The sequence below is a fragment of the Equus asinus genome, chromosome 27 (genome assembly GCF_041296235.1).
Source record: "Equus asinus isolate D_3611 breed Donkey chromosome 27, EquAss-T2T_v2, whole genome shotgun sequence".
NCBI lineage: Eukaryota > Metazoa > Chordata > Mammalia > Perissodactyla > Equidae > Equus > Equus asinus.
The window spans coordinates 23,882,461-23,894,512 of NC_091816.1; the positions used below are offsets into that span (position 1 = coordinate 23,882,461).

The 12,052-nt window shown below is 38.0% G+C and overlaps 1 protein-coding gene across 5 annotated transcripts in view; it reads right to left on the bottom strand.

The window, feature by feature from the left end:
• The window catches only part of SNX25 (sorting nexin 25), a 127,559-nt gene that overhangs the window by 24,042 nt on the left and 91,465 nt on the right, over positions 1-12,052 (bottom strand). For 3 of the 5 annotated variants that reach the window (XR_011498885.1, XM_014839520.3, XM_044760700.2), the window contains exons 8-10: positions 11,862-11,993; positions 3,689-3,961; positions 1,300-1,461 (exon numbers count right to left, since the gene is read on the bottom strand). Coding sequence is in view for 3 of the 5 variants with exons in the window: in XM_014839520.3 (XP_014695006.2) it covers positions 1,300-1,461; positions 3,689-3,961; positions 11,862-11,993 (567 nt within the window). In the remaining 2 variants the exon portion in view is untranslated. The remainder of the gene's footprint in view (positions 1-1,299; positions 1,462-3,688; positions 3,962-11,861; positions 11,994-12,052) is intronic. The other 2 variants (XR_011498886.1, XM_044760699.2) reach the window with 2 other exon arrangements.

Consider the following 12,052-nt stretch of genomic DNA (forward strand, 5'->3'; position numbering starts at 1 on the left):
TTATGCTAGTGAAATAAGCCAGTCACAAAAGGACAAATACTGTATGATTCCACTCATACGAGGTATTTAGAGTAGTTAAATTCATATGAAACAAAAAGTAGAATGAAGGCTGCCAGGGCTGGGGGGTGGTGGGGGTGGGGCGGGCGGAATGGGAAGTTACTCTTTAATGGGTATTGAGTTTCAGTCTTGCAAGATGAAATGAGTTCTGGAGGTGGGTGGTGTTGATGGCTACACAACACTGTGAATGTACTTAATGCCACTGAATTGTACACTTAAAAATGGTTAAAATGGTAAATTTTATGTTGTGTACATTTTACTACAATTAAAAAAAAATTTATTTTTAAGTGCTTTGCTCACTATCTCCTTGGATCTCCTTTATGAGAAAACCTTCAGGTTTCTCTGTAACTCTGCAGTTTGAGACAGTAGCTTTACGCCGAACGTCTCCTGAGCATTTAGTCTACACAAAGACCCTTTCCTTCCTTTCACTCCCTGCTAGGTCGTGGTCCTGCATTTATCATCAGAAGGGCCGCGACCATCTGCCTCATTTTCATGTGAGTACATTTTGGTTCCACAACCGGCATGGGTGCTCCCTAAGGGCAGGTGTTAGACTCTATTTCATCAACTCTTCACAGTGACCAGCACAGTGTCCTGCATTTACTCCTCACTGTGTTTCTGAACACACATTCAGAAAGTGCCAGAGGGGATCAACTTGACAGAGCAAAGAGCTTCAGCCACATCGACGTTAGGGAAGCCTTCTTGTTGGACCGCAGGGAAGCATAAACGCAAAGCAAAAAGCCACACTGCCTCTTGGGTTTGAGAAACGCCAATTAGTGAGATGCTGTTTACATTTTTAAACTTTCCAATTCTGTTGGCTTCCAGCAAAAAATTTACTGCTTGCATGACCCTGTGAGGTTCTCTTAAATTGCACTCGCAGCATTTGAAAGAAGACAAAATTTTTAAAGATTGTCCTTGAGTGGTTAACTCACTTCCAGAAACGACTTTGGCACAACGGAAAAGCTCTGTCCCGCACCCCGGTTATAATGTACGCAAACCAAAGAAAAGAACCCAGAGTAACTCGTAGCTGATGACCAGAAAGAATCACGAGCCACAGAAGGTTAAAAACAAGTGCTTTTCTAATTCTATATATACTAGAAGCAAAAACACAACCACGGAACCTACTCACAGTTAAAATTCTTTTTAAAGAAACGGTGACATTTCTCAACAGAAACTGAAAACTACTATTTCTCAAATTAGAGAAATGGGAACTTTTAAGGACAACCTTAAAAGTGAAAGAGTTACCTTCTTGTCAGGTTTTGGTGCATTTTGAATAGAATTTAGAGCTTGCCTTTTGTATTCAAGTTTCTCATTTAGTTCTCGTAGTTTGTTTACAGCAAAACTGGCTTGTTCATTGATCTGACTGGTGCCTTCTACGGCCTCCTCACCAGCCTCACCTCCCAGGCCCTGGCGGAAAAAGTCACATGAACTGCCGTATTTTGTAACGATGGACTACTCAATAATTATTATCTATTATAGAGGTTCTAGATCATTATAATATACTGTTTCAAAATACTAGATTCCACTGAGGAAAGAATCTATAGTAGAAAGCCTAGAAGTAGATTCCTTTTTCTCAGCAAAGTGAAAAATCAAAGTATCTGGAACCAAAGTAACCGGTATTCAGAATTGCAGGAAAAAAGAAACATTAATAGCCTAACGAAAGAGGAAAAATTCCTTATCATATTTCCCAAATGGTACACCCAGGGGAATCTATACAGGACAAGGGAAGGCAGCTGAGTTATCTTCCCAATAACTCAGAATGTTCTGTGCCTCATCTTTGACAAAGACACCGGACCTGGCTTCCTTTAGGTCTTCTAAGATTATTATGAAAAGCTCATGCAAGTCTCTTTCAAATAAAATTTCCAAAGTCCCACTAGTAAAAGTATTTTCAGTATACACTTTGCTCAGTCCTCTTAAAGACGTATTTTACAAATCAGTAGGTAGATTATCTTACAAGTAAAATGGATAGCATTTGAAAGTGACTTAAGATTCATAAAGAACCATATAGCTTGAAAAAACCCCAATAGATTACCAACAACCAGCATATGGATTAGATTCCGCAGCAGCCACGGCACAAAGAGCCCTGAAAAGAACTCCTGACAACTGGCCTCTGCTTTGTTTACTCTTTACTTTTCTTTCAGACTTTTTTCTTCTAACTTTTATTAATTGTAATAAACAGCAAAATAAATTTTTTTCAAAGAAAAATAAAGTATTAATCATAGAAAGCCAATCTGTTTTCCATTTTTTATGTTCTAATCCTTGTCCATGACTATACATATTACGACTCTATACCTTGTATACATTCCAATGAGTTTTCTGCCTTTTTCATATAATACACAATGCTGAGTATTTTGAGGGTAGTATAGTCTTCAAAATTATAATTTTTATGGCTGCACAGTATTCTATGAACTAATAATACACTGAGGCACATTCCAAGCTGATTCTGCATTTTTCAGACCTCAGATATACTAAAACGTCCTCCAATGGGCATAAACTTTTTTTCTACATTTTAGTTATTTTCTCAGGATAAATTGGAACTAAGAGTAGTCGCTCTCAAATGGTCAGTAATACACATTCCCCTCTGATTCCTAGGGGAGGTGGGACATTCTCTCATGTTTGTTTACTGTTACCTTTCACATCAACTGTCAGGTCAAGTCCTCTTTCAATTTACCTCTTGGGTACTGATCTTTTTATTAATTTGGATAACCTCTTTTGCAGCATTAGCATATTAGCCTTTCTAATTTTTGAGGTAGAGAAATAACAGTTAAAACAAACTAACCTATCTTAAAAATAACATGCAATGAATTTTGGACCAATCAGTTTAGTCGTTTTATACACTGAAAATGTAAAGAACCGAGTAATAAAACTTGAAGAAAAAAAAGTCTAAATGAATGACTTTAACAACAGTTCACAGATGCTGGCTTCTAATACCAGCAAGAGCGAGCACCTGATTCCTCAGGGCTTGAGATACAGTGCATTGGACAGAAAGAAAGAATCTGAGATAAATTATAGTCTCTCTACGTAAGGTGATTATAAAACACTTTGTTTTTCTTTGTACCTTCACAAACCCTAAAACTCGTATAAGTCATTAATAGTAAATGAGAGATGGCACCTGGGACTATCCAAAATGATCTAGACACTAAAAGAAAATCAGACTTAAGGTAAGGCTGAGCGAGGTTTCCTTAAGAGCATCTTAATTTCATGTGACTTTTTTAAATCCCCAAATACTTCCTGTATCTCCCCGACATTCTCTTGCTCTGCTCATTTTTTCCCCATCCTTCGTCTATTCTTGGCTAGACTACAGTTCTACTGATTCTCTTAACTGGCCTAAGCCACAAACGTCCCCCAGACTTTCTGCCCTCACTTTTCAGGAGTCAACCTCGGCGTGTGTCTCAGGCAGACAGTGCAGGGACGTCTCTGACTCAGTGCTGGGAGGTAGCAGCCCGTGGGTCAGAAGGACAAAGGAAGAAGTGCATAACACAAGAAGCAACAAGGCAATTCAACTTCAGCTTCTACTTAAAGTCCTGCACATTAAAAGATGTGAGTGCACATCAAATTTGGCTTATACGATACGCGCCCACCTAACGTATTCACAGCTTGTCCACTGAAGGGGCAGAAGTTAAACGTGACTCACCATTTCATCTTTGTTGGAAACCAACTGGGAGGCATGTTTTTCTTCCTCTTTTATCATCAATTTCTCATACAGGTCACTGACAATAAATGAAGGGTAATACCTATCCTTTAGGGTCTCATAAACATCTCCCTGGATCTTGCAGAATACCTCAATGCCTTTATTTCCTACAAGACACTGCTGGATTTCTTTGTAAAGTGATTTTTCCACTGATATTTCTTTGCTCTCCACAAAGAAATTCTGGTAAATTTCACCAACTAATTGTGGGATTTCATTCTGAAAAGACAGAAAGATGAAGAAAAAGGAAGGTAAGAAATAGCATCTCTGAGAACACTTATTTTCTTCTGAATTCTCTGCATTCCACAGCTGGAAGGAAGACATTTACAATGTGGGGCTTTGGCTTGTGTGCACATTCAGGGCCAAGGGGTAAGTGTTAGACCTGGAAAAAACAACTGGTTCCTTAAAGTGAACACTTTGTGTTGAACAGCTAACAAATGTAATTTCTTTTAAACGCTGGAAGGAAAAAAATAAGAATGAAAACAGTTCTCCCATTGCAATGGATTCCTTCTCATAAATCTCAATTCCAGAGGGATACAATTTATCAGCTAAATTCAATTTGACTTTTTTTTATTGAGTTATTGATAGGTACAATCTTGTGAAATTTCAATTGTACATTAATGTTTGTCAGTCATGTTGTAGGTGCACCACTTCACCCTTTGTGCCCACCCCCCACCCCACCTTTCCCCTGGTATCCACTAAACTGTTCTTGGTCCATAGTTTTAAATTCCTCATATGAGTGGAGTCATGCACAGATTATCTTTCTCTCGCTGGCTTATTTCACTTAACATAATTCTCTCAAGGTCCATCCATGTTATTGCAAATGGAATGATTTTGTTCTGTTTTGCAGCTGAGTCGTATTCCATTGTATATATGTACCACATCTTCTTTATCCATTCGTCTGCTGATGGGCACTTAGGTTGCTTCCATGTCTTGGCTATTGTAAACAGTGCTGCAATAAACATTGGGGTGCACAGGACTTTTGGGATTGCTGACTTCAGGCTCTTTGGATAAATACCCAGTAGTGGGATGGCTGGATCGTATGGTAGTTCTATTTTTAGTTTTTTGAGGAATCTCCATACTGTTTTCCATAGTGGCTGCACCAGTTTGCATTCCCACCAGCAGTGTATGAGGGTTCCTTTTTCTCCGCAACCTCTCCAACATTTGTTGCTATTAGTTTTAGATATTTTTGTCATTCTAACGGGTGTAAGGTGATATCTTAGTGTAGTTTTGATTTGCATTTCCCTGATGATCAGCGATGATGAGCATCTTTTCATGTGCCTATTGGCCATCAGTATATCTTCTTTGGAGAAATGTCTGTTCATGTCTCCAGCCCATTTTTTGATTGGGTTGTTTGATGTTTTGTGGTTGAGTTGCGAGATTTCTTTATATATTAAGGATATTAAGCCTTTGTCAGATATATGACTTGCAAATATTTTTTCCCAGTTAGTGGGTTGTTTTTTTGTTTCAATCCTGTTTTCATTTGCCTTGAAGAAGCTCTTTAATCTGATGAAGTCCCATTTGTTTATTCTTTCTATTGTTTCCCTTCTCTGAGAAGGCATGGTGTCCGAAAAGATCCTTTTAATACTGATGTCAAAGAGTGTACTGCCTACGTTTTCTTCCAGGAGCCTTATGGTTTCAGGTCTCATCTTTAGGTCTTTAATCCATTTTGAGTTTATTTCGGTGAATGGTGAAAAAGAATGGTTGATTTTCATTCTTTTACATGTGGCTTTCCAGTTTTCCCAGCACCATTTGTTGAAGAGACTTTCTTTTCTCCATTGTATGCCCTCAGCTCCTTTGTCAAAGATAAGCTGTCCATAGATGTGTGGTTTTATTTCTGGGCTTTCAATTCTGTTCCATTGATCTGTGCACCTGTTTTTGTACCAGTACCATGCTGTTTTGATTACTGTAGCTTTGTAGTATGTTTTGAAGTCAGGGATTGTGATGCCTCCCGTTTTGTTCTTTTTTCTCAGGATTGCTTTAGCAATTCGGGGTCTTTTGTTGCCCCATATGAATTTTAGGATTCTTTGTTCTAATTCTGTAAAGAATGTCATTAGGATTCTGATTGGGATGGCGTTGAATCTGTAGATTGCTTTAGGTAGAATGGACATTTTAACTATGTTTTTCTTCCAATCCATGTACATGGAATGTCTTTCCATCTCCTTATGTCGTCATCCAATTCTCTCAGAAAGGCCTTGTAATTTTCATTATATAGGTCCTTCACTTCCTTAGTTAAATTTACCCCAAGGTATTTTATTCTTTTTGTTGCGATTGTGAATGGTATTGTATTCTTGAGTTCTTTTTCTGTTGGTTCATTACTGGAGTATAGAAATGCTACTGATTTATGCAAATTGATTTTATACCCTGCAACTTTGCTGTAGTTGTTGATTACTTCTAACAGTTTTCCAATGGATTCTTTGGGGTTTTCTATATGTAAGATCATGTCGTCTGCAAACAGCGAGAGTTTCACTTCTTCCCTCCCTATTTGGATTCCTTTTATTCCTTTTTCTTGCCTGATTGCTCTGGCCAGGACCTCCAGTACTATGTTAAATAAGAGTGGTGATAGAGAGCATCCTTGTCTCGTTCCTGTTTTCAGGGGGATGGGGTTCAGTTTTTGCCCACTGAGTATGATGTTGGCTATGGGTTTGTTGTATATGGCCTTTATTATGTTGAGGTAGTTTCCTTCTATGCCCATTTTGTTCAGAGTTTTTATCATAAATGGCTGTTGGATCTTGTCAAATGCCTTCTCTGCATCTATTGAGATGATCATGTGGTTTTTGTTCCTCAGTTTGTTGATGTGGTGTATCACGTTGATTGATTTGCGGATGTTGAACCATCCCTGTGTCCCTGGTATGAATCCCACCTGATCCTGATGTATGATTCTTTTGATGAATTGCTGAATTCTGGTTGCCAAAATTTTGTTTAGAATTTTTGCATCTATGTTCATCAGTGATATTGGCCTGTAGTTCTCTTTTTTCATGGTGTCCTTGTCAGGTTTTGCTATCAGCGTGATGTTGGTCTCGTAGAATGTGTTAGGAAGTGTTCCATCTCTTTCAGAGAGGATTTAATACCTATCCTTTTCAAGCTATTCCAAAAAATTAGGGGAGATGGGAAAGTTTGGTAGAATTCCCCAGGAAAGCCATCTGGTCCTGGGGTTTTATTCTTTGGGATGTTTTTGATTGCTGTTTCAATCTCTTTCCTTGTGATTGGTCTGTTCAAATTGTCTGCCTCTTCTTGAGTGAGCTTTGGGAGATTGTAGGAGTCCAAGAATTTATCCATTTCCTCTAGGTTATCCATTCTGTTGGCATACAGTTTTTTGTAGTATTCTCTTATAATCTGTTGTATTTCTGCAGAGTCTGTTGTTATTTCTCCTCGTTCATTTCTGATTTTGTTTATTTGAGCTCTCTCCCTTTTTTTCTTTGTAAGTCTGGCTAGTGGTTTGTCAATTTTATTTATGTTCTCAAAAAACCAGCTCTTTGTCTCATTGATCCTTTCTACTGCCTTTTTCGTTTCAATAGTATTTATTTCTGCTCTGATTTTTATTATTTCTCTCCTTCTGCTGACTTTGGGCTTCATTTGTTCTTTTTTCTCTAGTTCAGTTAGGTGTGCTTTAAGGTTGCTTATTTGGGATTTTTCTTGTTTGTTAAGATGTGTCTGTATTGCGATGAATTTTCCTCTTAATACAGCTTTTGCTGTATCCCATATGAGTTGGTATGGCATGCTATCATTTTCATTTGTTTCCAGGTATTTTTTTATTTCTTCTTTAATTTCTTCAATGATCCATTGCTTGTTCAGTAGTGTGTTGTTTAGTCTCCACATCTTTGTGCCTTTCTCAGCTTTTTTCTTGTAATTAATTTCTAGCCTTATAGCACTATGATCTGAGAAGATGCTTGTTATTATTTCAATTTTTTTAAATTTGTAGAGGCTTGCCTTGTTTCCCAACATATGGTCTATCCTAGAGAATGTTCCATGTGCACTTGAGAAGAATGTGTATTCAGCTCCTTCAGGGTGGAGTGATCTATATATGTCTATTAAGTCCAATTGTTTTAGTTTTTCATTCAGCTCCACTATTTCCTTGTTGATTTTCTGTCTGGACGATCTGTCCATCGATGTGAGTAGGGTGTTGAGGTTCCCTACTATTATTGTGTTGTTTTTAACATCTTCCTTTAGGTCTGTTAATAGTTGCTTTATGAATCTTGGTGCTCCTGTGTTGGGTGCACAGATATTTATAAGCGTTATTTCTTCTTGATGAAGTGTCCCTTTGATCATTATATATTGTCCCTCTGTGTCTCTCTTTACCTGTCTTATTTTGAAATCCACTTGGTCTGATATGAGAATTGCAACACCTGCCTTTTTTCCTTGCTATTTGCTTCAAGTATTGTCCTCCACCCCTTCACCCTGAGTCTGTGTTTGTCCTTGGGGCTGAGGTGTGTTTCCTGGAGGCAACAAATTGTTGGATCTTGTTCTTTAATCCATTTTGCCACTGTGTCTTTTTATTGGAGAGTTCAATCCATTCACATTGAGAGTGATTATTGATGCATGTGGACTTAATGCTGTCAATCTGTCGCTCATTATCTTGTTTTCCCATGTTTCTTTTCCTGTGTGCTTTAGACTACCCATTTAATACTGCAATTTCTTATGCTGGGTTTCTTAGATTTTTCCTTATCTATGATTTGTGACTCTGTTCTGTACTTTATTTTAGTGTCTACCTTGACGTTTGTATTTAGAATCTCGTGTATAATATAGTCTATTCTCTGGTGGTCTCTTACTTACTCGACCAATACTGATTTAGACCCTTTGCTTTTCCCCTCCTAAATATTTTCATTTTTTATTCCAACTCGTCTTATTAATTTGTAGTTAGAGTGCTAAGATCATCCTTGTTTTGGTAGTTTCCTTATTTTTACCCTAATGCTATAGTTGAATATTTGCTATCCTGTTCTGGTTCTATCCATCGGTCTCCCTAGTCTGTGGCTTGTGTCCCCTTTCTCCCTTTTTTCTTTTTTCAAGTATGAGAGCCTTCTTGAGGATTTCTTGTAATGGAGGGCTTTTAGTTACAAATTCCCTTAACTTTTGTTTGTCTGGAAAAGATTTAATTTCTCCCTCATATCTGAAGGAAATTCTTGCTGGATAGAGTATTCTTGGCTGAAGGTTTTTATCCTTTAAAGCTTTGAATATATCACTCCATTCTCTCCTAGCTTGTAGGGTTTCTGTAGAGAAATCCACTGACAGTCTGATAGGGGCTCCTTTATAGGTTATTCTCTTTTTTTTTCTTACTTCCCTGAATATTCTTTCCTTATCATTCCTATTTGCCAACTTTACTATTATGTGCCTTGTGGTGGGTCTTTTTACATTGACAAATCTAGGAGATCTAAAACCCTCCTCTACACACATTTCTCCGTTGATCCCTAGATTTGGGAAGTTCTCTTCAATAATTTCGTTAAGCACACTTTCTGCTCCATTTTCCTTTTCCATATTCTCGGGAATTCCTATGATCCTTATGTTCTTACTCCTCATTGAATCCATTATCTCTCGGAGATTTTCCTCATTTTTTTAAATTCTTAGTTCTCTTTCTTCCTCTGTCTGGCACCATTCAGCCTGTCTGTCCTCGATTATGCTGATTTGCTCCTCTAGGTTGTCTACACGGGCATTCAGGGAATCCATATTCTGTTTTATCTGGTCCATTGTGTTTTTCATCTCAAGTAATTCTGTTTGATTCTTCTTTATGATTTCAATCTCTTTTGTGAAGTAACTCCACAACTCGGCTTGTTTCTCTTTCTCTCTACCTCATTGAGTTTTTTGATTATAGCTGCTCTGAATTCATTATCACTTAGTTTACCTAATTCCAAGTCCTCAGGACTTAATTCTGTGTTTTTATTGTTTTCCTTCTGGTCTGGGGTTTTTATAAATTGCTGGATGGTAGAGGAGCGGTTTTTTCTCATGGTGGTAGAATTCAGTTGCAGTTACAGCCTGTCGCCACTAGATGGGGGTCGAGAGCGGCGTGTTAGCTCTCTGCCTTGGGGCAAGATGGCTGCGCCCACTGGCTTTGTTAGGGGGGAGGGGCTGTTACTCACACGTGCCGGTCTGGGTTCAGATCAGTTCTGTTCTCTGGTCTCCCAAAGCCCTTGATTTATAGGGTCCCCGTGGACGGAAGCTTTCCCCCCGTCAGCAGGTCTCCACTGAATCAGCGGCAGGAGTCTTGGATGATCCCCCGTTCGCGCGGCCCCTCCCCCGCTCCTTCCCGACCCGCGCCACAGCAATCGCAGACTCCAGGGGAGGGAGCGATGTTCTCTCCTACCATTCCAGTGCCTCCGAGGGTGTAAGCAAGGTTATGATCTCCGCCTTCTTGGTATTGTAGGTCTCTAACGAGCTGGCATTATGTTTATTCTCTGAAATTCAGTTCTTCCAATCTTTTGTTGCATTTTGGAGGGGAGAGAATCCCGGGTCAGCTCACCCCGCCATTTTGCTCCGCCCACCAAGAACTAACCTTGACTTTTTTTATCTAATATAAATAATTGGAAGTGCGGTTTCTCATTCCAGAAAAAAGTCAATATAATAATTATGTAATTTAAGAAAACAAGAAAAATATTCTTCAGGATGACAACTCATTACATTGTAATTAAGCTTATATTAGACAGCTTAGTATTAAACATTACACTGAGGTCATCACCAGCCTACTTCAGAAATGCAAACATCTTTTCTGATTAACATAGTCTTTTCATTTCCTCTGAAGACATCTCATTAACTCTAGGAATGTTATGGAAAGTCTTCAACAGTAGTAAAAAATGAAGTCAACTTAATAAATACGAATTTACCATGCATCCCAAAACTTTTACATCCAAATCAGTGTTTCTGGGTCAAAATACTGCTATTTGAGGAAGCTGTATGCTCTTACTCCATTGAAATTTTTCAAATTGTATAGTAGTTTAGGAAAATTCTTTAAATTGCCCCTTACAATATTCCTTTGAGAGCAACCCAAAGTCAAGTTGGGAGTCAAGTCTGGTAAACAAAATGTGTAATAAAGTTGGCAAATACAATACTGAGTAAAACTGGCTTATAAATTAACAAAGAAGGGCCGGTCCCGTGGCTGAGTGGTCAAGTTCACGAGCTCTACTTCGGCGGCCCAGGGTTTTCCCTGGTTTTGATGCTAGGCGCGGATATGGCACCGCTCATCAGGCCATGCTGAGGCAGCATCCCACATAGGACAACCAGAGGCACTCACAGCTAGAATCTACAAACTATGTACTGGGGGGCTTTGGGGAGAAGAATTAAAACCAAAAGAAGATTTGCAACAGTTGTTAGCTCAGGTGCCAATCTTTAAAAAACAAATTAACAAACAAAGGCACTCCTAAGATTTAAAAATACTACGAGACTGGATTTAGTGCCTTAACCATGTAGTTTGTGATTTACGATCTATTTTAAGTTAGTATTCAGTTCTAGCTGCACTCATAGGAAGTGCAAATGAGTAATTCACTGTACACAAAGCTTTGTGGTTATTTTAATAAGCCTCTCAAAATATATGTATTATATATAAGTATTGTTATGGATATTTCTATACATATACATTTATATTTCACATTCTTTAATTTAATTCTTAAATATATACTGAGAACTTGCCAAGTGCAAAACACAATGCTTACCATTGGGTTTCTCACTGTAAGAGGTATCTGTAACCAAAACTGTTTTTTGTATTCCTTAATCAAATTTAATGACATAAAAGGAAAACAGTACTGTAAAATAGGCACATTACAAATTAAAAACAACAAGGTTACAAGGTTAAGGTGTAGGTGACAAGACCAAATTTATTATAATAGCAATGTGGATATCTATATGCCTTTTTATCATGTGTTAAAAGATAACTACCTGAAACTAAATTCAATCTTTTGGTACGTGTATCAATCATTCTTTCCCTTGACTATACATTCAAAAGCACCTTTTACAAAAAAATCTAATTTTATTTACCATTATGGGCTAGAACATAATGTCAATATTATATTTGGTTTAAAATCTTCTTCTAATATATACTTATCTTACAGCTTCATTGAGAAAGACAGATACACTGCCTAACATGCAAGTTTTCACCAGCTAGTGATTAATAGTCCTTTGAGCCCACATATACTACCTTGTTAGCACTCTTTAAATATTCCACAGCCTCCCAGAAACCAATCAGAGCTCTCTTGTCCATCCTTTCCATGTACATTCGAAAGTGATCTCGGTAGAAATTATTGGCCAAGATATCTTCAAATTGAAGAATCTAGTAAGGGAATTTAAGAAAAAGGTTTTAAAAATCAAATTTTAAAAATCAGTTTGCTT